Consider the following 23,139-nt stretch of genomic DNA (forward strand, 5'->3'; position numbering starts at 1 on the left):
GGCTTACAAGCAGCTGTCACAACTGCCCAGCTCTAGTTTTGCTCCTCACACTTGTAAGCAAGCACTTACCTTTCGAGCTTCTCCCAGCCCCGCTCAGAAATTTGAGGATCCCCTACAGTTGGGAATCTTGGATAAGATGAAAAAGTACCCTCTTCTCTTGCATAAATGGTGACTGCTACAAAACTGCCCTGCAGTATCTATGTATGATGCTGATTTTCTTAAAAGCTTTTGTTTTGTACAAGGGTCCTGAGATGACACACTGAAGATTTAACGAGCAATTCTGGAATAAACTGTTCATTACCGTCTCCCTTTATCCGTCTGCCATTCGCATCTCATGCCAACCACATTCAGAATCTTAAACAACCTCTCCCAAGGGTCTACAATCTGGGATGACTTCTCAGTCAGGCCTTCTATTATGTACTTCTGAGAGTTACGTTTGCTGGGCGACATTAAATCAGATGTATCCTGTGCACCTGAGACGTGAGAAAAAGTAACCTACAATTAATATCATTACTTATTTATATGGTACTTGACAGAGAAAAAAAATTTGACTCTTCAATCAAAAGACAAAAGTACTGAGCATAATACACCCCCCCTTTTCCTATACATCCCCCCTTTTCCTAACTAAGTATTTATATGGCACTACACAAAGGAGCCAAACATCTAAATCCTCACTCAAGAGGCTAAGTACGACCTGACACATTAGTCCCAGTGTCCTCCATGGGGTCCCCTAAATGATGCGCTGTTTACACAACTGGAGCCTCAAGGTCACATGGGAGCTCCTCTCACCACCACCCAGGAGCAAAGAGCTACAGCAAAGATGAAGCTGCAGAACACCAGGACAGCTCCCACTGAAGGCCGCAGGCGCCTCAGCAACCCCAACAGAGTGGAGAAGCAGACACCAGCACCCATAGGACCTCATCAGAGCAGAATGTGACAAATGCTGAGAGGTAAATCAGGGACAAAAACTAACCTAGCAAAGCGCCAAGGACACGTCCTGAGAATGGAACAGTCCCCCAAGCACCCCAGGCAGACCCCTCAGGCAGGACCTGACCAGTGGTGCTGGGGGCTGAAGACTCAGGACAGGAGCTGGGGGGTAGGGACAGCTCAGGCACAGACCACGGCACGTTTATCCCTTTGTTGTTTTTAAAGAAGAGCTGGTCACCGAGGGACACAGTTTTGGGTGCTTCTCTCACTTTCTTTTTTTCTTTTTGATATTAGAAAACTTTATTTTCCACAATTCTTAAATTTTTAATCAAAATATAATTGCATTATTCACCTTTCCCATTCCTTCCCCTAAACCACCAACTTCAATAAAAGTTTAAAACATGAAAAAATTTTCCTAGAGAAAAACTTATAAAGACACAAACTATTTTTCCAGTTAAGTAATGTGTTTCAAGTATTAAAAAGAAATCAAAAGTTTTTCAGAAACATCAAAAAGTTGAAAGCTACAGTAGCAATTTATCAGTAAAGAAAGACAGAACTGTTTTGTGACGGCCAAGTTTACAGAATTTGTAGTCCACAGACCTTCCCTTCCCTGAGCCCTCCCACACCCAGTCAATTTCAGTTGTGCGAGAGCTGTTGTTGGCAAGTGTCCCCACCAGTGGTCTCCTTCCTCTCACACAATGCTCTTCACTAAACATTCTATACATCTAGGACCTCTGAGATACACGAATACCATGTGCTACTGCTGCCTACAGTATTCAGTTCCCTAACTGTACATTTGTGCCCTACGTGATACAGAATATTCCTTTACATTGTGAAGATGTATCTTTGCTAAGGCGCCTTCTGATTGGCTTAATAAAGAGCTGACTGGCCAATAACTAGGCAAGGAGAGGCTAGGTGGGAATTCTGGGCAGAGAGAAAAAAAGAGATGAATCTAGGCACAAGACAGAAAAGAAGTAAAAAGTCATGAGGCAAAACACAGATTACTATAAATGGGTTAAGTTGTAAGAGCTAGTGGAGCAAGCCTAAGCTACAAGTCAAGCTTTCATAATAAATAATAAGGTTTCATGGAGAGAGAGAGAGAGAGAGAGAGAGAGAGAGAGAGAGAGAGAGAGAGAGAGCTGGCAGAACAGAAAAAAAATCCGTTAACATATGGTACCCAATGTGGGTGCTAAAATATCCAAAAAGGGACCTGAGAAAGCTAAGAAAAGTTCTAGATAGCCGGGCGGTGGTGGCGCACACCTTTAATCCGAGTACTCGGGAGGCAGAGGCCAGCCTGGTCTACAAGAGTTACTTTTAGGACAGTCTCCAAAGCTACAGAGAAACCCTGTCTCAAAAAACCAAAAAAAAAAAAAAAAAAAAAAAAAGGTCTGTGTTACAGTTAAAATCCATTTTATTTAAACAAAATGGGGGAATGCTGTGGAATATTTCTCTTTACATTGTGAAGAAGTGTCTTTGCCAAGATACCTTCTGATTGCTTTAATAAAGAGCTGAATGGCCAACAGCTAGGCAGGAAGAGGCTAGGCAGGACTTCCGGGCAGAGAGAAAGGAAGAGGAGATAAATTTAGGTGCAGAAGAAACACCAGAGGAGATGAAGAGAAAGCAGGGCATGCAGGAGGAGAGGTAACAGCCATGAGCCATGTGACAGCACATAGTTTAATAGAAATGGGTTAATTTAAGCAATAAGAGTTAGTTAGAAACAAGCCTAAGCTAAGCCCGAGCTTTCATAATTAATAAGTCTCTGTGTCGTGATTTGGGGCTGGCAGGCCAAGGAAAGCTCTAGGCTATATCACAGAGTGGGATACACCACCTAACTTGGTATACTTACGATGGTCACACAGTAAAATTGCTAACAGCACATGTGAGATGACTGTGCTTGTGTGTCTCAAGGATCCACGACTGCTGGCTGGTCAAAGGAAGTGGCTTTTCAGCTATGGCACCCGGTGGCATTCAAGGTGCTTGTGTGATGTTTATGAACCACACTATTTCAATAAAGGGGTAGAAGTGATTACAGAAATAATTACCTACTTCTTTTTCTTTGAAGGCATCTTTTAGGAAAACTATCAAACTAACACACATTCAGAGAAGGACTTTTGAGGGACTTTAGCAAACCAAGTCTGAGCAGCTAAGATGCTCCACTCACCTTGATGCGGATTTTCCAGCTGTGTGGACCGAGTGACATAGTTGATGTAGAATTCAGCCGCTTTGTTCAAGTATTTATATAACAAATTGGCGGGCAATCGAACATCATGGTTGTTAATTATTAGAGGAAGGACATCACAAACTGTTGCAAGGAGAAAAACTATTCAGGTTGTTTGTACTAGGGTTCTAACAGAAACTAACTCATTTTCCAGTTCACTGAACGCAGCATCTAAAATACAAAGGGGGAGTCACTCCGGCACAACTGTTTAAACGAGCGGTACCAAAGGACATCAGTGGAGGGAGGCCGAGAGACAATATGCCCGTGGGTCTGACACCATGGCCAGAGAGGAGTCTGTGTTCACGACTATGCTTCATATGCACACATATGCTATACACATTCCCGCAGAGATATCAAATACTAAAGATCACACAGAGTTTTTTTTTTTAATGCTTTGCAGGTAAAAGCAAGATTAAATTTCATAATAAAAGAGCTCCTTTTCTTTGTACAAGTAACCTTACCCCAGAAATGACATACCCCAGATATTCTACTTACCCCAATTAGGTAATACAAAATACAGTGTTTCTTACCAAATAGCTTTCGAAAGCAGTTAACGGGAGACTCCTGTTCTTCAATGGTCTCAGCTTCTAGCAGCGCCTCCCCAAGGCCAACCTGTTTAAAGACAAAAATCACCTCATGTGCACAGTGCAAGATGTCAGAATCACAGGAAGAAACAGTATTCTGTTAATTGTCACAAATTTCTCAAGGAAAGAAACAATTCTACTTTAAGACTAGAAACATAAGAGGATATCAGCGACATTGCTGATCAAGTCCACTGACTACCCGTCCATGCGGGTCTCATTCTCCTCTGAATTAGAGGGCTAACCAAGTGTCAGCAGGAACTCCAGCGCGACAGCGGAGGACAGCACCAATGATGACAGCTGCAGAGATTTTCTAAGACACTGGAAGCCAACTTTACTCTGTCAAGAAGTACAAGAATGTCAACAGCCACTCTCGAGAGACCCCAGTAGATAATCACACAGGTGGGGAAGCACTGGGCAAAAAATGTCTGAGTTTTAAGGGCACCTTTCCCTCATGAGTGTCCCAGCACAGCAAAGTCTATCAAAATCCGCTCACACATTCATTTTATTCTCTTTGCAACACTGTCGTCTTATTGGGACAGCATAAACGATCACACGACAAAGTAAAAAGCCACTGCTACAAGCAAAGAATGTCAGATCTAAATTGTGTCCCCCAAGTCATATCCACTGAAGACCTCAGAATGCCTGTCATGTATAGCTTACAATAGGGAATGACGCCATCAGTAGGAATTTCACAAGGAATATATACCACAAACCAAGATAGCCACGTTGTCACTGCACAATACAACCTCATAGGACCACTACCATGTATACAAGTCCATTACTGAACAAAATCTCTTTAAGGGCTGCATGACTGCATAGCTCACCTTTAAAGACGAGCATTGTCCATGTAGATAAATTAGTTAAAATGAGCTCACTGTAGAGTAGGCCAGATTCAATGAGTGGCGGCCCTTAAAGAGATTCTGGTTTATTTATGGGGGAGAAGAATATGCCATGGCACTCAAGTGGAGGTCAGAGGACAGTTTGCTGTGATCCATTTCCTTCTTCCGCCATGTGGGACCTAGGGATGGGATTCAGGTTGCTCGGCTTGGTGGCGAGCCCTTAAATTCAAACACATTGTCAAACACGATGGAAACAGGTAACTTTCGACTGAATAACACTGTAAAAATTTTGGGGACTATAACCTTAGGTGGATAAGAAGACATCTGGAGATGTGTAATGAATGCCAGGGAATCGAGTGATAAGCAATTGGAGTCCTTTCTTAAAGGAAAGCAAGGAATCAGCCCTACCCCATGCTGCACCACGGTCTCAGGGAAGCGCCTCAGAAGCAGCAGCAACATCTCCGATCGTTCCAATGTATTGAAGCATTGCTCTGTCACCTTTAGCAACATTTCACACTGGACCCGACCCGGAAGAGTTTCAAACAAGCCTGCAAACAAAATTTCACCACTGAAGTTTTTTTTTTTTTTTCCCACAAAGAAAAGATTAACCCGAAAGAAGTAAGTAAGGTGTTCTTTTCCATTCATAAAACTATAAACACTTGGAATTCACCTGCACACTAGTAGACTTCTGGACTCCAGAGTATTTGGCACAAGTTGTTTACTGAGTAATCATGAAACATTTGGAGGCCTGATGGTCCAGACGGCAGGCATGACCTTAGTGATTCATCACCACAGACCTAGCTACACTAAGAGAAAGGCAGAAACTTGCTGAAGTTGAAATGACCAAAACCATCTGCTTGCTAATTATCTAGACTTGCTAGTCTTTGGTTGGGTTTAGCAACCAACACAGAAGTTCGAAGTTTTTCTCCTATTTTGTGAAGATCGGATTTATCTATAGATGCTTTCTGGTTATTATAAAACGTGTCCAAAATACAATCTCCTGATTTCACCGGCAGACTGCCACGCCATAGAAACACTTAAATAAGCGCTCAACGTAAATTCTGAAGGGACCAAGTGACGTCACCACAGACTTTCACTGCCTAGAATATACCATAATGTGGGCACCACTATGACAGGTGTGACTGAGGTGTCAGTGACAGACACAGCATCCCAGAAGTGGTCATTACTGTTACTCACTTCTTAAAAACTGGGTTTGCGTATCCTGCGAATCATTCCTCAGTGCTGACGTTATGATACTGATTTCTCTCCACACCACTGGCTGTTCTGGGAAATTCACAAACCTATTTTTAAAATGAACACAACAAAGTAAGATACCAGATTCAACAAAGTAAAAAACTAGCATTTAGGGAAAACAACTTTTCTTTAGGAAAATGTTTATATACATCAGAATACGCCATGATAAATGCACAAAATAGCCTATTAGTTAAAATAACTGAGAATCCTCATAGAGTCTTTAGATGTTTCTAGGAACGGGGGACTGCGGATACAGCTCAGTTGTTGGTAGAGTGCTTGCTTATCATGCACAAAGCACGGAGTTCCATCCCTGTACCCCATAAGCCAGATGTGGCAGTGAATGCTTACAATTTAAGAGGTAAAGGCAAGAGGATCAGATTCAAGGTCATTCTCAGCTACACTTAATGAATTTGAACCCACAGCAATCTGGGATATATGAGACCTGGTCTCAGAAACAAAGAGAAAACAAAAGCAATCTGAAAGCCCTCATTCATTCATCTTTTACACGAGTATTGTGACAGCCACCCTCCTGCTCCTTTTGCTGCCCCCCCAAGTCAGAATATACCCTTCCTTTCTATCAGTCACAGCAATAGAAAAAGTAAGTGATACTCTATCCAAAAAAAAAAAAAAAAAAGCAAATCACTGACCACAAATAAACAAGAGAAGAGTGGCAGTGATACTCCACATTTTTGGTAGCATCAGGGGCACAAACTTAAGAAACAATATAGCAAGATATGATTTTCCCCATGACACGGGCCGGTTGTAGTATAGCCTGTGTCCCAGCTACAAGGAGGTTAAGACAGAAGGAGCATGTGAGTCTTTTCGGTTCAAAACCACCCTGGTCAATGAAGTAAGATTCCGCTGTCTTAAGGGAAAGAATGAAAAGAAGAAAAAAATGGGAGGAAGGGTGGAGAAAAGAAAAAAGGAGATAGAGACAATCATATAAAGGTTGCTGGGAGTGTGGAACACTGACAATCTTATATATCATTTGTGGAAATGGATATTTAGGATACCCTTTGTTGAGAACAACTTGATAGGTGATGAAATGCACATGCCCTTTAGCTACAAATTAGAGACACCAAAATATGGATAGAGAAGAGCTGACATTCCAGACATAACTGGAAATGTGCACCAGGAAAGGAGAGGCTGAGAAGTGCTACATGGGAAGGAAGAAGAACAAGCATGTCTATGAAGTAGACATGGGGGGGGGCACCATAGCGGGTGATGAAAGCGAGCTTCAGAGTGACTGTGAGCTCCCCAATGTATTTATGTGTTTCCATAGATGCACAGAAACACACAAAACTTAACCTTCTTTAGACGGGATTTTCACATTTCATTGTATCAATTATTGTCCGAATACTCCGTTTCTTAAATAAACCACGAGATACAAATTTGGGGATTAAAACACAGGAATAAGTCATCTCTGCAGCAGGTGTGTTGGCAATAAAGACGGCCTGAGTTCTGGGTACCACGGATGCAGGGTCCCATCTTCTATCAGTTGTTGATATCTGAAGAGACCCCTTAGGGTGTCCACAAAAGGTCCTGGGAGGGTTCCGGATAATTAACTCACATGTCATACAGCAACCTCCCCGCAGTGGCAGTCCTCTCTGCATTCCGCTCGATGGTGTACATCTCATACTGAAACAAGGCACACAGGGTCACAACCACCTTCCCCCGCAGTAGCTAGTCCAGCTCCAGCCCTGCAGCCGCTCAGGGTCGGGCCTTCACCCAAAACACCCCCAAGGGAAAGGACAGCCTGAGCACAAAACGTTCCTTGATGGTCCCGAGCTCGGGACTGGAGCTCAGGGTTCACTCCATCCGCGGGGTTTCTGGGATCAACTGGGATAACGTTTCCGAGCAGCAGGCACCGAACAGATGGCTGCCACCATGATCAATGAATGAGTAGCCTGGGCCCTCATCTAGTGTGTGGTCTCCGCCTTGGTAGGCGCTGGGGGCGAGGCTAGTTGACTGTGCAGTGTGAGGCAGGACCAGGAGTCCGGCCGTGCTCTGCACCCAGGGCCCCCCCCCCGCTCGGCTAAACGCTCCCCTCCGCGCGTGCGCACTGCCGCGCCAGACTCACCTGGATATTGAAGTCGGCCGGGTAGAGGCTGCGGGCCGTGATCAGCCATGCCTTGGCTGCCCACAGGTCCTGGGGCACCAGCTCTCGGGCTCGCTGCACCAGGAACTCACAGTCGCCCTGGGCCGACATCACCCGGCGACCAGTACTTCCGGCAAGGACTCCCACGACGCCACCAGCAGCCGCCCCCCGCCCCCGCGGGCGACCACTGCGCATGCCCGGAGGCCAGCCAACCACGTGGCGCAGCGGCTCTTCGGAGTCCATTGGAAACTACGGAGAAGTGGATTTACAGCCCTCGGATTGCTATCTGGTGCGCCAGAGCCCGCAATCCGGGTTCCAGGTTCTAGCGTTCGCCTAGGACCGTAAGCGCGGGTTTACTGGAGCCGTTGCCCGTGGTCCCGAGTGTCCCGCCGTGTCTCAAGCTGGTGTCCCGAGTGTCCCCGAGGGTCACGAGCTGGTGTTCCGAGTGTCCCCGAGCGTCACGAGCTGGTGCCCCGGGCTGGGGTGCAGCTGGGGAGAAAGCACCACGGAGTGCTCGGCTCTGCGGTGCCCGAAAGTCCCCAGCCCTGCAGGCGTGAAAACCTAGGCTCGCCTGTTGCTTTTGAGCTCTGCTGAAGTCCGCTAGTCGCCCCCCCCCCCCCGCCTCTGCTCTGTTATTGTTTCGCCTGAATCCTGAATCTTATTTTCCTCCAATATCGAACAATTAGCATTTAGAAAACACTCAGCTGTGCGTCCGAACCGCCCAGGGAGTGTTAAAATTTTTGGCCGTTTGACCAACGAAAAAATACCAGTATAAATCGGTAACACTTTAATGAAACCCCGGCTTTGTTTTGCGTTTGAGCCCTAGAAGAAATTGCCTCTCTGTTCTGTTGACAAGGCACTATCCATTTGCTGAATTGGAAGAGAGTCCTGAAAGTGAGTTTTCAGCGTAAGTGCTATAGTATATATAGTTTCTATCAATTGTTGTCACCATTGCCACATAAAAGCAGGAGATAAAAGAGTCAAAGCCGACTAAATTGTTTCTTTTCTTTCAGACACATTCTTTCATAGCCCAAGCTGTCCTTAAACTTTGTACCCAGGGATGACCTTGAACTCCTGACCCTCGACTTCCACCTTCCAAGTGCTGGACGTCTACCTGTCCTGACTTTTTTTTTTTTAAAAAAAACAGAAGAAATTGGCATATACTTGTATAACTGAAAAATACAGATATTTAAATATGAATATATACATTTCAACAGTGAACTGCAGTTCTTGAATGAAGCTTTGTTTACGTTGAGGATTCTGTAAACCCCATAAGCTTGGATGAGTAGAATATGGTTGTGGAGAGCTGGGACATAGGCTAAGAACCAAGGTTATTTAGGGCTTTATTAGATCTCTGCCTCAGTACTGGTATCTGCCTACCATTCTTCTCGCAGATAATCTTTTTAGATGGGTTCATTAAGCCTCGAAGACTCAAGGCTCCACTAATCTTAAAGCTAAGAATAATATAACATCTGGACATTACAGAAGAGGTTTCCCAGCCCAGGTAACTGGTGCCCTCACAATGTTGTTGAGCTGGAAAATGCATTGTTCAATAAGTGGTTTATTTTTATTATTTTTGGTTTTTGGGTAAATTTTATTTATTTATTTATTTATTTATGAGACAGGGTTTTTCTGTGTGACAGTCCTGGCTGTCCTGGTCACTTAGTAGACTGCTTTATGTTCTGTGATTCTAGAGCCTCTGGTGCCCCCTCTGCAGTGGACACGTCATTCAAGACAAAGGAAATTCCTGCCCCTGGCCAAAGGCATCACATTCATATTAAGTTTTGAATAAACTTTCTTTTAAATTTCTTTATTGTTTTTATGTCAATGCTATTTCTAGAAAGATGGAAAGATACAGGCTTGTGGATGAATAATTTATAAACAAGTAGTCAAAACTTGTGGTGAATTAGGGTGCGGATTCAAAAAGCACAGAACAAAGAGGCTTATTTTCCCCTCTCTGGCTCAAATGCAAATCAAAGCCAGAGTTTCAGTAAAGTGCCCCTGACTGACACTGCAGCTGTTTTCCGTTTGTCGAGTGACCAAAGAGTGTAGCAAAGCAGTAGAACCTGTCTGAGACGGAAGTTGGTACCAGGAGTCATCGCTGTGACAGACCTGACCGTGCAGCTTGTGGGTAGAATGTGGACTTTGGGACTTAGGACTAGAAAAACACTTTAAGCAGGGCTTCCTGGCAAACAGTGGTGCTGAGAGCCGTGTCCATTCTGACTGCCTGGCTCAAGAGGTTTCAGAGGAGAATGCTACAAAGTGGCACAGAGAGTGTTGGTGAAGATGCAGCTGCTCTCTGCCTTTGTCTGAGAAATCTATCCAAGACAAAATTGAAGAACTTTGTATTAATGGCATTGGAAGAGGAGAATTCAAGACGGCTTAGTTTGTGTGGTCATCGAGGCGTGGTGCAGGTGGATAATGAAGAGGAGTGAGCTGAGCGAGGAAAAATACAAAATGTAGAGTTGGAGGAAAAGAGATCATTGGGAAGTGTAACGGATCTAAATACAATGCTCAAAGAGATTTTTTTAAAAAAAGGTTGAAGCAAAGCCGGATGTTAAATGGAGTAATGGGAATGGTGACTTCATGGCGTGGCGATTCTCCTGCAGGCTTTTCAGCTCGCTGGAAAAAAATGATCAAGAGACAGGAGTGAAACCTGACTCAGCCCGATTTTCTTGTAACCAATGCTGGACAAGGACTTCAAGAGTCTGGCCGAGATCATTTCACTTTAGCCATATTTAAGCACAGCACAATTTTGAAAAAAGTAATCAGATAGCAACTGATTCAGTCCCAAGTATACAGCAATTTAAGACATGTTAGCGTTGAGATTCCTTACAAAGAACAACTGACTTCTTGGGTACTGTTGATTCAGGGATAGTGCCCAAGGTTTAGGGTCTAGGGAGTTTGAATGAGGTAAGCATAATGGGTTTTATGGTCTAAAACTAATGCTCAAGATTTAGGGGACAAGGTCTTGAATAAGCATAAAACATAAATTCTGGGTGATACAGTAGAACTTGTCTCATCAGACAGCAAAGGATCACCAGGTTGTAAAACAACATCATTCCTAGTATTCCAGGAAGAGCAGCTTTACACCTCACTCCTTTGAAGAAGTAAGCTGTGTGCTTAATTTTCCTGTTTTCTCCAGTGCTTATCTGAGCACACACGGCTCTTCACTCTCTACATCGGGACAGGTCTCCACCCAGCTGGACTTCCAACTTGTAAAATGGAACTTTAAAAAAAGCTCAAGTTGTGAAGGAAACCATCAGAACCAGGAGGTTAATGAAATGCATTTGAACGGGGTGGGGTGGGGGGGACAGGTGAAGAAAAGCAGAAGACCTTGGCAGCTTTGAATACAAGAAAGGGCTTGTAGCATTCCCCTCTGAGGCTAAGGAAAGCTGCTGAGGCCAGACATTCAGGCAATGTCTCTGAATGGAGGCATAGTAGAGACACAATTGTGTGAAGTTGTGAAGTTGAAGCCTGGATTGCCTTGCAGACCCCGAGATATTGGAGATGCCAGAGTCTTGGAATCCTTGCCAAGGAGAGCTGCAAACAGGGTGTTGAAGCAGCTCAAGAGAGAGGTATGTTGCCGTCAATAAAACTGAAAGAAGTTGGGTATCTGAAGACTACTTTACCATCAGACATGGAGATGCAGAATTTGTTTGCCTTGATGGTTTCAGTCTTGCTTTGGTCCAGTATTTCCTCAGTATACTCTCTTTCCTCCCTTTTGGTATGGTAACGTATGTCCTGTGCCATTATATGTTGGAAGTATGTAATCTGCTTTTTGGTTCTGATATTACTACAGTAATAGTTAAGAGATTGCCTTGAGTTTCAGAAGAGAGTTTGAACCTTGAACTTTCAAGCAGTATTGAGACTGTGATAGACTTTGCGGACTTTTGAAGTTGGACTACATGCATTTTGTGTTAAAATATGGCTACAGGCCTATGAGGACCAGGGAGTGGAGTGTGGTGGTTTGAATGAGAATGGCCCCGATAGGCGCATAGACTTGAATCCTTGGTCACCAGGGAGTAACACTTTTTGAAAGGATTAAGAGGTATGGCCTTGTTGGAGAAAGTGTGTCACTGTGGGTGGACTTTGAGGTTTTACAAAGCCCATTCCAAGGCCAGAGTGTCTCTTTTCCTGCTGCCTGTGGATCGGATGTAGAGCGCTCAGCTACTACGTCGCTAGCACCATGGCTCCCCGCCTGTCACCATGCTCCTTGCCATGAGGCCAGTGACTAAGCCTCTGAAACTGTGAGCCAGTCCCAATTAATTTTGTTCTTTGATAAGTGTAGTCGTGGTCATGGTGTCTCTTCACAGCGATGAATATTGACTGAGATAATGCATAAACTCTTCCACTTTCCTTGGATATTTTGGGACTTGATTTGGTTTCTTTAGCACTCCTCATCCACGACTGAGCTGATGTTAGCGACAGTTCACTGTGTTAGTATGCTCACTCTGTGATGTGTTGTGTCTGCTGGGGTATAGGTGCTCCTGGCTCATGGAACCTTTATGGTCCTCAGCATGTTGCTTATTTTCTCAATGATGCCAGGAATACCAGTTATGTGATGGTTTTGCAGGTCCATGTTCTACTCGGGACTTTGTAGAATGGACTAACAGAAGACTGAATGTAGGTGGACTTTTCTGTCCTGTCAGCTAGTTCCCAGATAACCACTTACTAGTAATTGTAAGTGATCAGCTGATAGCTTAGGCTTGCCCTTAGCTAGCACTTACAACTTGAATTTACCCACTTCTATTCATCTATGCGCTGCCCCATGACTCCTTTACCTCATCTACATACTTCCCATCCTTCTCATCCCATCATCCACATCTCCCAGACTCCCATCTTCTCCCCAGCATTCTCTCTGCGCCCTAAATCCTGCCTGGTCTTCGGCCAATCAGCTTTTTATTAACCAATGAGAGTAAAACATATTAGCAGTGAACAACAGGAGTATTGCACAGCAATGGCATATATTTGACTATTTACAGACAGATACTGACTGTTTTTTGCTTATTTACATATGTATTTTTCTATCAATTTCCCGACCATAGAAAATTGAATTTTAACTGATCTGAATAATTTTTTAATCCTGGAAAGTATAAGTCACTGTAGTAGTTTGAAAAAAAAAATGCCACCCAAAGGGAATGCCACTATTAGGAGGTGTGGCCTAGTTGGAGTAGGTGTGATCTTGTTGGAGGAAGAGTGTCACTGTGGAGGTAGGCTTTCAGGTCTCATATATGCTCAGGCCATGCCCCATGTCCCAGTTTGAGGACAGAAGTTACAAAATAATCCCACACTAGTTCAGAATTACGTATAACAAAGGGTTATTTATTTAGGGGAGACTCACAGATCACAGTCCTAGATCACAGTTCTCTGCACAAATGCGGAACAGAAACAGAGTCTAGCAGCCGGAAGAGAGAGTGAGCACAAGCTTCACAGCTGCATTTATGGTATAAGAGACCACGCCCAAGTGGGCGGGTACATTAGAGGCTATTGGCTGAAGGAGCTCCCACAGCACCTGTTCATTTCCTGTTGCCTGCAAGATGTAGAATTCTCCAGCATCATGTCTGTCTGCATGCTGTCGTTCTCCCCACCATGATGATAATGAATTGAACCTCTGAAACTGTAAGCCACCACCACAATTAAATGTTTTCCTTTATTAGAGTTTCTGTGGTCATGGTGTCTCTTTACAGCAATAGAAACCTTAACTAAGATGACAATGCTTCCCCAAGACCGTAGACTAACAAAATCCCCAACACTAGGCATTAGAAATCCACTTTCATGTTAGGCAGCAGGGGAGTCTAAATGACTCCCAAAATAGTATAGACTATCGCCTGTTGCTCTTAGTAGCCTCCTGGGGGTTAAAGGTAAGTCCCTATTGCTGAAGACTCTGTGCATATTGGACACAGGACCTGAGCTGGGTCTGATCTGAAATCTTCCTCCCTGGGGATGGGCTTTCATAGAACAGGAAGGTGCAAAGCAAGCTTCCAGGGGAGGACCAATGACACCCATGGACCACAGCAATGATCAGCTCAGCGTGGTAGCCTTAAGGGGACAAGAGTGGCACTCATGTCTTAGTAGAAATTGACGGCTGTGTGATTGGACTTGCAGCTTTCCCAACAGGCAGGGAATCATGCCTGGTATTGGAAACATAGTCAAACGACCCAGGGCCAGTAATGTCACGGATCTTGAAGAAGAACCTGTTATAGCCACTTCACTAAACCAGCATAATTCTCAGCAGCTTTCTAAGTTCTTATCCTTAAACCCACAGATAACTGTAACTCTCACACCTCAACGAAACTTCTTTTAGCAGCAGATGGAGTTAATTATAGATAGCCATGACCAGTCGAAATGCAGAGAATGGGTGCCCAGTGATAATTAATATATTTGCAAAACAAGGAAACCTGCTGTGAGATTGCCTTCTAGAAATGACAGAGAGGCTTCACATGTGATGCCTCAACAGTCTAGACCCAAAGTACAACACCAACAGACATACTAACATGGATGATTCCCCTCCCTAGGCAAAGAACTATGGGCACCTAGGAAATGATAAAAAAGGAGAAATCATATTCAGACAAGCAACATTATGTAGAATCAATCGTTTGTGTTTATATATTTAGAGCTCTCTAAATATATAAACACAAACACTGTGTGTGTGTGTGTGTGTGTGTGTGTGCGAGAGAGAGAGAGAGAGAGAGAGAGAGAGAGAAAGAGAGAGAGAGAGAGAGAGAGAGAGAGAGAAACAAAAGGTCTGATTTAGAACCGCAGAGGTAGGAGGGTTGAAGGAAGGGAGAAGGAGAAAATGATTTAACTGTATTTTAATGAAAACTTTAAACTCTCTAAAATCAAACAAACAAAATACAGAAGAGAAATGTCAGCCAGTAAGAGGGTCGATTACCATAAGAGTGATAAAGAAGCTCCTTTGTTCTGTAAGGTGAAGGCTGAAAGGAGGATCTGTTTTCCAGTCCTCTTTCTACTTTCTTTGGTTCCTTTCTGCCTATGAAGTCAGCTCCCTCTGCTAAGCTAATGAGAACACCCATTCAATCCTGTATGACGAAACGGTGCCCACTTTTGAAATCTCATATAAAGTCAGAGCCTTGCGCTACATGCTTTGCCATTGTGCTTTACAAAAGTGTCTTAAAGTACCCGGCTAAAAGTAGAAGGGCGTTAAACAATGAAACCAGGGCGGTGAGAGTCACAACCATGGCTTCCAGCCTTGATCTGCCCTTCTGCGGCGCAACCAACAGTGATCAGAGCTCAGACTTGCCCTTTGGAGAACAAAGTCTGTATCACCCATGCTGACTCCTGGAAGCTGTCTTAGGGACACCATGCCTGCTTGCCGTAAGGGCTGGGGGTGGGACGTGTCATAGTTTACCTGCGGCACTAGCCTGAAGTTTATCAAAGTTAGCTCTAATTTGCTGGCCACACTCAGGGAAGCTGCAAGTCTTTGAAGCAACACTAGAGTTTCACAATACTTAACACAAATAGATCCTGCTGGATGGCCTCAGGCTGACGCTTTCCCTGACACCCTAAGGTATTCAGTCTTGCATTTCAGCTACAGCTTGTCCCAAATACTCAGTGTCAAAATTAATTTAACATTTATGAAAACTGACAGCAAGCTGCCATGCAGAATTTAGGATCATCAAGAGTCATCAGGAAATAAATTTTTAATAATATTTCAAGGACTTCTTCGTGTTATTTTCTGGGTTCTTCAAGGACATAAGGCAGTGTCATTTTGTACAGAAATGAAATCTAGTATAGAGGCACACTGGAGAAAGGCTTAAAAACTTTGAGATTTCCTTCCAACTATTAATTTTCTATCATGCTAAAAATAAAAAGGTACAGATTATTTTTTTTTTGACCTGGGGATGCAGTATTTGCCTAGGGAGCACAAAACCCTGGGTGGCTTCATCCCCAGAACCATATAAAACCATTTATGTGGAGTGCACACCTACAGTCTCAGCATTTCAGAGACAGAGGCAAGCAGATCAGGAATTTACGACTATCTCCAGGTAGACAGCATGTTTCAGGCTACCCTGTGCTATATGAGACCTTGGAGCAAGGAGGGATGGCTCCAGGTATGAATTCACATGAGTTCACTTTAGCACAACCCATTCTTGAGGACACTAACTCAGTCCCTCAACACCTGCCTCACTCCTGGGAGACAAGATCAATGCCCCCAGGCTCTCTGCCTTAAAAGTCTCATCACTTTCCAGCACTGCTACGTTAGAGACCAAGCTTGGGGTCAGCCTGGACCCAAACTATAGAAGTCCTTTGTCTCCAAATTTTTGAAGTCAAGCATTACACTTAGACATTTTCTTAATGCTATGCACTTTTGAGTAAGTTGTTTCTTGACTCATATTTGTTAAATTATTCAAAATATGAGAAACTTATGACTTTTAATTCATAAAAGATAGATATAGGGATTCTTTTATTTTAGAAGATGCTACATTAATAAGAATTCTGATGGACTGAAAGCAGCAATTTTTCTTGATGTTCTTGTCCAAATTGTGGCCCAAACTTCCTTTATAGCTTTCATTGCTCCAGATTCTGTTTGGCATGTTAATAATTCATTGGCATGTGTGTAGACTGATAACTTGGTGTTTTATGCTTGGTTCTAAGTCATTAAACAAAATAAATGAAACTTTCAAATAGGAAAAGGCCACTATTATTCAATTTTAAATGTAGAGCACCTTGTAATAGTTTGTGAATCAGTACTATAAATCATCTAGATATCCCATAAATTTAATAGTTCTGCATTTAAATTTTATTTCCCAGGTCTTTGCAAAAGCCACTGCTTTTATTTATCAGAATCAAGTAACACATAACTTTCCAAAAATAATTAATAATACTTATGGTAGATTAGAAAAGTGCAGAAAAGCACATGAAAGAAAATATAAATTATAACTTGGTTATTCAGAAATAAGCATTTTTACCATTGTAGACTGCCATTCGGTTTGTGTGTGTGTGTGTGTGTGTGTGTGTGTGTGTGTGTGTGTGTGTGTTGGTATTTTGACATGTATGAAGGTCAGAGGTTGATGTCTTGCATCTTCAATTCTCATCTTACATTTTGAGACAGAGTCCCTCACTAAACCTACTGATTGGCTAGCAAGCCCCAGGATCTACCTGCTTCTAGTTCTCTGCTATGCAGTGTAGACTCATCACATCATGGCAGGCATTTAACACATGTGTTTGTAAAGCAACCACATGGAATGATTTCCCAGGGTCACCTCCCATGTTAGCTGAGACAGAGTTTCCTGCAGTTCAAGCTGGCTTTGAAATCACGACATTGCAGGAGATGATGCTGAGCAAATGATGCATCCATGCGTCAGGGTGTATCACCCGACACTCTTCTCAAATTAGAGACTTAAATTTACACTTAAATATTTTATATTGACTTAGAAAAGATAGTTAGAAGACAGAGATATAATATTCTGATGTCACATTTATATAGTCATATATACATGAAACTTTCTCTAGAGTACATTTTATTTTTTGTTTCTGATATTTTTTAAAATAATATTTTTGTTATAAAAGGAATCATGACTATAGAAGATCACAAAAGAGCTATAGGGATGAGTCAGTACTTAAGAACACTGGTCATATTTCCAAAGGCCCAGGTTTGATTCCCAGCACCTAAGTGGTGGTTCAAAAACTATCTGTAACTCCAGTCTCGGGGTCTCTGATGTGCTCTGCTGGCCCCTGCCAGCACTGAATATATATAGCACAGACAGCCAAGCAGGCAAAACATCCATAGACATAAAATAAAAATAAATGTCAAAGAAGAAAACTGGCTCCTCCCGCCAGAGAACCAGGTAGGCTGACTGCAGATCTTCACCTCTCTCTCTCTCTCTGCTCCTCCAGATCCAATCCTCCAATCTTATACCCAGCTCTGTAGCAGATGTTCTGGGGTGACCCTTCTTCATGGTCTAACCCCCATTACAAGGAGACTCCTGTGGAGCACTCTGCTCTACTCCCTGAGAACTCTCCTAGACCCCTGGCGTAGGGTCCTCATTCCTAAATGTCAGCTCCCAGTAACACATTGAATCCCCAGTGGCCACACCTGTCAGGTCCGTGGATATTTCTTACCAGGCAACACACAGCCACCACATTCTCTTACATCAGAAACAAAGTAACAAAACACTCATCTAACAAATCCAGAAATCAGCACCCAATCCCAGATGCCTAGATGCCAATGTAAACACACAACCTACAGCAGCCAGGACACTATGTCTCCACTAGACCCCAGCTATCCTACCATAGTGCCCTGCCCTGCGTATCCCAACATAGCTGAAACACAAGAGAAAGACTTTACAATCAACTATGTGAAGATGGCAAGGCTTTACAGAGGAAATGACTGGAGTCCTTAAAGAAATCCAGGCAAACACACACACAAAAACAGGGAGGGGCGAATAAAACTGTTCAGGACCCAAAAATGGATATAGAATCTACGAGGAAAACCCAAACTGAGGGAGTTCTGAAAATGAAATTTGAACAAGAATTACAGAGGCATGCTTTATGAACAGAACACAAGAGATGGAAGAGATAACCTAAGGTGGTGAAGATATGGTAGAAGAAATGGCTACCTCGGTCAAAGAAAATGTTAAATATAAAAAAACCTCCTGACACAAAACATCCAGAAAATCTGGGACATTATAAAAATACAAAACATAAGAATATTAGGAATAGAGGAAGGAGAAGAATCCCAGCTCAAAAACTCAGAAAATATTTTCAACAAAATCATACAAGAAAATTTCCCTAACTTAAAGAAGGAGATTCCTATAAAGTTCAAGAAACTTACAGAACACCAAATAGTTTGAATCAGAAAAAAAATCACTTTCTCACATAATTATTAAAATACTAAATGAACAGAACTAGGGAAGAATATTAGAGTTGCAAGGGAAAAGACCAAGTAACATATAAAAGCAGACTTATTAGAACAATGGTTCTCAATATCTCCCTAATGTTGTGACCTTTTAATACAGTTGCACATGTTGTGATGATACCCAACCATAAAATTATTTTCATTGCTACTTCATAACTGTAATTTTTCTACTGTTATGAATTATAATGTAATTCTGATATGCAGGATATCAGATATGCAACCCCTTTGAAACGACCATTTGACCCTCCACAAAGGGATCACAACTCCTAGGTTGAGAGCCACTGTATTAGAATTAGAACCACACCTGATTTCTCAGTGGAGATTCTAAAAGCCGAAAGGGCCTGGATAGATGTGGGGCAGAGGTCACTCCAAGAGGTCACAGAAGCCAGTTCAGACTACTGTTCCCAGCAAAACTTTCAATCGCGCATAGACGGATAAAGCAAGATATTCCATGATAAAGCCAAACTTAAGAAATATTTGTCTACAAATCCAGCCCTACATAAGGTGCTAGAAGGAAAAACCCAACTTTTAAGGAGGTTAACTACACCCATGAAAACATAGGGAATAAATAATCTCAGACCTTCAAAATCAAAAGAAAGGAAACCACACACACACACACACACTCACACACCTCCACCATCACAAGCACCAGCAACAACAACAAAATAGCAGGAATCAACAATCATTGATTATTGATATCTCTCAATATCAAGGGTCTCAATTCCCTAGTAAAAAGACACAGACTGACAGAATCTAGCCTTCTGCTGCATGCACAAAGCCTGTGGGAGTAACCGACCAATGTCTGATTTGCTTAAGGCCCAGTCCACAAGGTAAAACCTATAACCAGCACTGCTTGGGTGACCAAGAACCAATGACTGGATAGGCCAGGGACTTAGGGTTAAACCAAATACTACTGGTCTTAAAAAGAAAGTAGCAATAAAATGATTCCTAGGGACGTTCTGCTGTACTCATAGATCAGCGCCTTGTTCAGCTATCATCAGAGGAGCTTCCTTCTGCAGCAGATCAAAACAAACACAGAGACCCACAGCCAGACATTATGCAGAGAATGAGAGACCTGGAAACATTCAGCATTTGATTTGTCTCCGTCAAATCCCTCCCTCAGGGCTCAGGGAACTCTGTAGAATAGAAGTCACCAGGAAAACAAGGTCCTCTAAAGCAGACAAACAAAGTTGTATGAACTCACAGAGACAGAAGCAGCAGGTTCTCTGTGTACCTATTATAGCTTTTACTTTAGTGTTTTGGGGATTGGGGAGGTTCAATACAGGGGTTCTCCGTGTAACAGTCCTGGCAGGCTTGGAATTCACTTTGTAGACCAGGCTGGCCTTGAACTCATAGAGATCTGCCTGCCTCTGCCTCCCAATTGCTGGAATTAAAGGCATGTACCAACACTCCCTGGCTTAGTTTGGTATTTTTATGGAACTCCTGAGTATGTGAACAAGTGGGGCTCTGCTTCTTGTGCCCTCTCTTGGAGTTCTTTTCCTTTTGTCGATTTGCCTTATCCAACTTCAATGTGATATATTTTTTTGTCTTATCTTATTATATTTTATTTTGTTGTAAAAAAGAAAATCACACAAAACAAAATTACGCTTTCTGATTTGTTCTAAAGCCAATATCCTTGTACCTACATTCTGGATGAGGAGACAGAACTCATGACTCCTAGAAGCCTGTTCATGGGCTGGGGAGATGGCTTGGCAGCCCAGAGTGCCTATTGTGCAAACATGAAGTCTGGAGTTCTGATTCCAGCACCGTTGCAACAAAAAAGAAGTTTTTCTTATAAATGCCTGGAACCCCAGCTCTGAGGAGGGCCGGACGGGACCTCTGGAGCTTCCTGCTTCCACCCTGGCTGGACGCACTAACCCCAGGTTCTGCCTCAGAGGAGCAGGTGAGACTGACGGCCGAAGAGACCCAGCACCCTCTCCTGGCACACACTGGCCCTTCTCCATCCTTGCCCCTTGACTCATTTGTATTCACTATCCTACTTTTAAAAGCAACTTCCTTGTTTATGGGTACGAAATTAGTATCCTACACATTGTATGGTTTGTTAAAAGTCAATATCACATTTATTGTTATTTGGGAATTGATGTATGCTCCACCTGACATAAATCTCCCGCAGTGAAGTGTTCAGTTTGGTGGATTGGGGTACTTTCTCAAGGATGAGCACACAGGGTCAATATCCAACTCCAGAACACTTTCTCCACCCTGATGAGACCCTGCAACCACTACCATTCACTTCCTGATCTTTTCCCAGCAGCCCTGGCAACCACCAATCTATTTCCTGTTACTATGGATTTTCCTGTCCTCCACATTTCACATACATTGAATTAAAATGTGGCTATGTGCCTGGCTCTTTGCCCTGTGTATAATTTTTTCAAGCTCATCTATGTCATATAGCATATGCTTTTTAAGCATTTCATTCCATTTACGATGGCCAAATAATAATCTACTAAATGTATATGATCACATTTTGTTTATGCAGTCTCAATGGCTGGTCACTTGTGTTATTTCTCCATCTGGGCAGTATAAATGATTTTCTAGCAAACATTCTGGGCAAGTTTACAAGACTATGCATTGCTATTCTCTTGGATACGTGCGCAAGAACAAGATTGCTGGCTCATAGAGTCACTCTCTGGTTAACTTTGTGATGAGCTGCCAAATGGTTTGCCCAAGCAGCTGCACCCTTTTCTACCCTCACTAGCATAGGCTTAATACTCACAGGCTTAATTCTGTAAATTGAGATTTTTTCCCCCCAAAATCACTTTGAAGACAAAAGTATTTCAATTTCCTTGTCAACCGTCATTATTCTGGAGTGCTTTCTATCCCATTTCTTTCTTCTCCTAACAATTCATCTATTAATAAAACTAAGCTGTTTGACCTGTATATTTCCCCACACTTGGCTTTTGCTGGGTGTGTGTACAATGAACACTAAAACATTACCTCTCTTATGCAAATTGGTGGCTGTTTCCACAAACTGGCTCACTCTAGAGTTGGTTCATTTGACAAGTAGAAGATTTGAGGTGGCAACACAGGTGTGGTGGTGCCACATGCGTGTAACTCTAGAACTGGGGAGGTGAAGACGGGAGGATCTCCAAAAGTTTAAGACAAGTCCGGGGTACACACTGAGACTCTGTCTCAGAGAGGGGTGGTGTGGGGGAACGGGAGAATGTCAGTCCAGGGAGGTAATTCAGAGGTAATTCAGTGGGTAGTGCTGCTTGCTGCTCGGCCTCCCGACCTGAGTTCCTCAGTGCTAAGAGAGAACTAACTCCTGCGAGTTGTTTGACCTTCACCTTGTGCACACCCGCCATAACAAATAAACAAACGGGTGGAGTTTGAAGAGAAAGAGGCACATCGTTTCTTATATTCTATGGTGGTCCTTTTGGGTTTTGACACTGTCTCTTTTGTAATGTCAGCTGAGTGTACACTCGCCAGTGGTAGCTGGGGTCTAAGCTGGGTGTTTCCAAGTTCCCGAATGAGATAAAAGCCCACAGAGAGAGCGAAATACCCAGGAAACTTTATTCAAAGCCAAGTTAAAGTTCAGGTCCAAAAGTACGCACCAGGGGAGCAGAGAGCAGTGGGCCCATAGATGACAAAGCTTTCTAGGGCTTCGTTATCATCTGGGGCCTTTTCTATGGGTTCAGGGCAAGAGGTGTTTGATTACAAGGAGTGAAATTTAGGTGGTTCTCTACGTTAATGGACAGACTGGGGTTACAGCAGGAGTCCACGCAGCTCTGTGCAGGTGCGGCTCCTAACAGCTCGTGACGTTGCCAGTATATGCAGGTAAAGGGTCTCAGGCTGCCAAGCACACGGTTAGATGAGGAATGTGTGTACAGTCAAAGCCCAACATGCTAGACTATTTCTTACGCTTGCCTGTCTCAGCCTTCAAACTGCAGTGGTTCTCCTGTCCTCCTGCCCCTTCCTCCACGGTGTTGGGATTATAGGAGTGCACCAGCAAGTCAGGCCTTGGTGGTTTCATATGATACGAAGTGACTTCAGACATCAGCAGCCATTGGTGCTCCCTGTCCAGGTGTATTGGTCCACTGGGGATTACAAAATGACAATATTCAAAGTCTAGCCTCTGATTTCACTTATTGGCTGGAATAGTTTGGTAACTGCAATGTGGTGGGATATTTGTACACTGTGTGAAGGTGCTGTGATTGGTGTACTGAAAGGCTGAATGACCAGTAGCCAGGCAGGAAGGTGTAGGCAGGATTTACGGACAGAGAGAAGAAGGAGGAGGAGGAATCCAGGCATGTGAGAGAGACACGAGGAATCACGTAAGAAGCACGATGGGCAATACGTGACAAAATGTAGATTAATGG

General features: G+C 43.3%; 1 protein-coding gene and 2 long non-coding RNA genes across 10 annotated transcripts in view; 2 read left to right on the forward strand and 1 right to left on the reverse strand.

The window, feature by feature from the left end:
* Ints10 (integrator complex subunit 10) overlaps positions 1 to 8,102 on the reverse strand; it is a 26,813-nt gene extending 18,711 nt beyond the window's left edge. For 3 of the 8 annotated variants that reach the window (XM_048442771.3, XM_085680355.2, XM_085680356.2), the window contains exons 1-7: positions 7,903 to 8,102; positions 7,393 to 7,460; positions 5,766 to 5,869; positions 4,977 to 5,116; positions 3,676 to 3,757; positions 3,089 to 3,229; positions 302 to 473 (exon numbers count right to left, since the gene is read on the reverse strand). In XM_048442771.3, the coding sequence (XP_048298728.2) occupies positions 302 to 473; positions 3,089 to 3,229; positions 3,676 to 3,757; positions 4,977 to 5,116; positions 5,766 to 5,869; positions 7,393 to 7,460; positions 7,903 to 8,031 (836 nt within the window). In that variant the 5' untranslated portion in view covers positions 8,032 to 8,102. Of the gene's footprint in view, positions 1 to 301; positions 474 to 3,088; positions 3,230 to 3,675; positions 3,758 to 4,976; positions 5,117 to 5,238; positions 5,375 to 5,765; positions 5,870 to 7,392; positions 7,461 to 7,902 lie in introns of those variants that run through there. The other 5 variants (XM_048442772.3, XM_048442773.3, XM_085680357.2 and 2 more) reach the window with 3 other exon arrangements.
* Positions 8,084 to 9,729, forward strand: LOC125405983 (uncharacterized). The gene is made up of 3 exons (XR_014998560.2): positions 8,084 to 8,827; positions 8,934 to 9,424; positions 9,615 to 9,729. It is a non-coding gene; the product is annotated as an uncharacterized LOC125405983 (long non-coding RNA).
* A 1,518-nt stretch (positions 9,730 to 11,247) lies between these two features.
* Positions 11,248 to 21,700, forward strand: LOC146890655 (uncharacterized). Its single transcript, XR_014998660.2, has 2 exons — positions 11,248 to 11,498; positions 20,430 to 21,700. It is a non-coding gene; the product is annotated as an uncharacterized LOC146890655 (long non-coding RNA).
* The last annotated feature ends 1,439 nt before the right edge of the window (positions 21,701 to 23,139 follow it).

Source organism: Myodes glareolus, chromosome 23 (assembly GCF_982192425.1).
Source record: "Myodes glareolus chromosome 23, mMyoGla1.1, whole genome shotgun sequence".
Classification (NCBI taxonomy): domain Eukaryota; kingdom Metazoa; phylum Chordata; class Mammalia; order Rodentia; family Cricetidae; genus Myodes; species Myodes glareolus.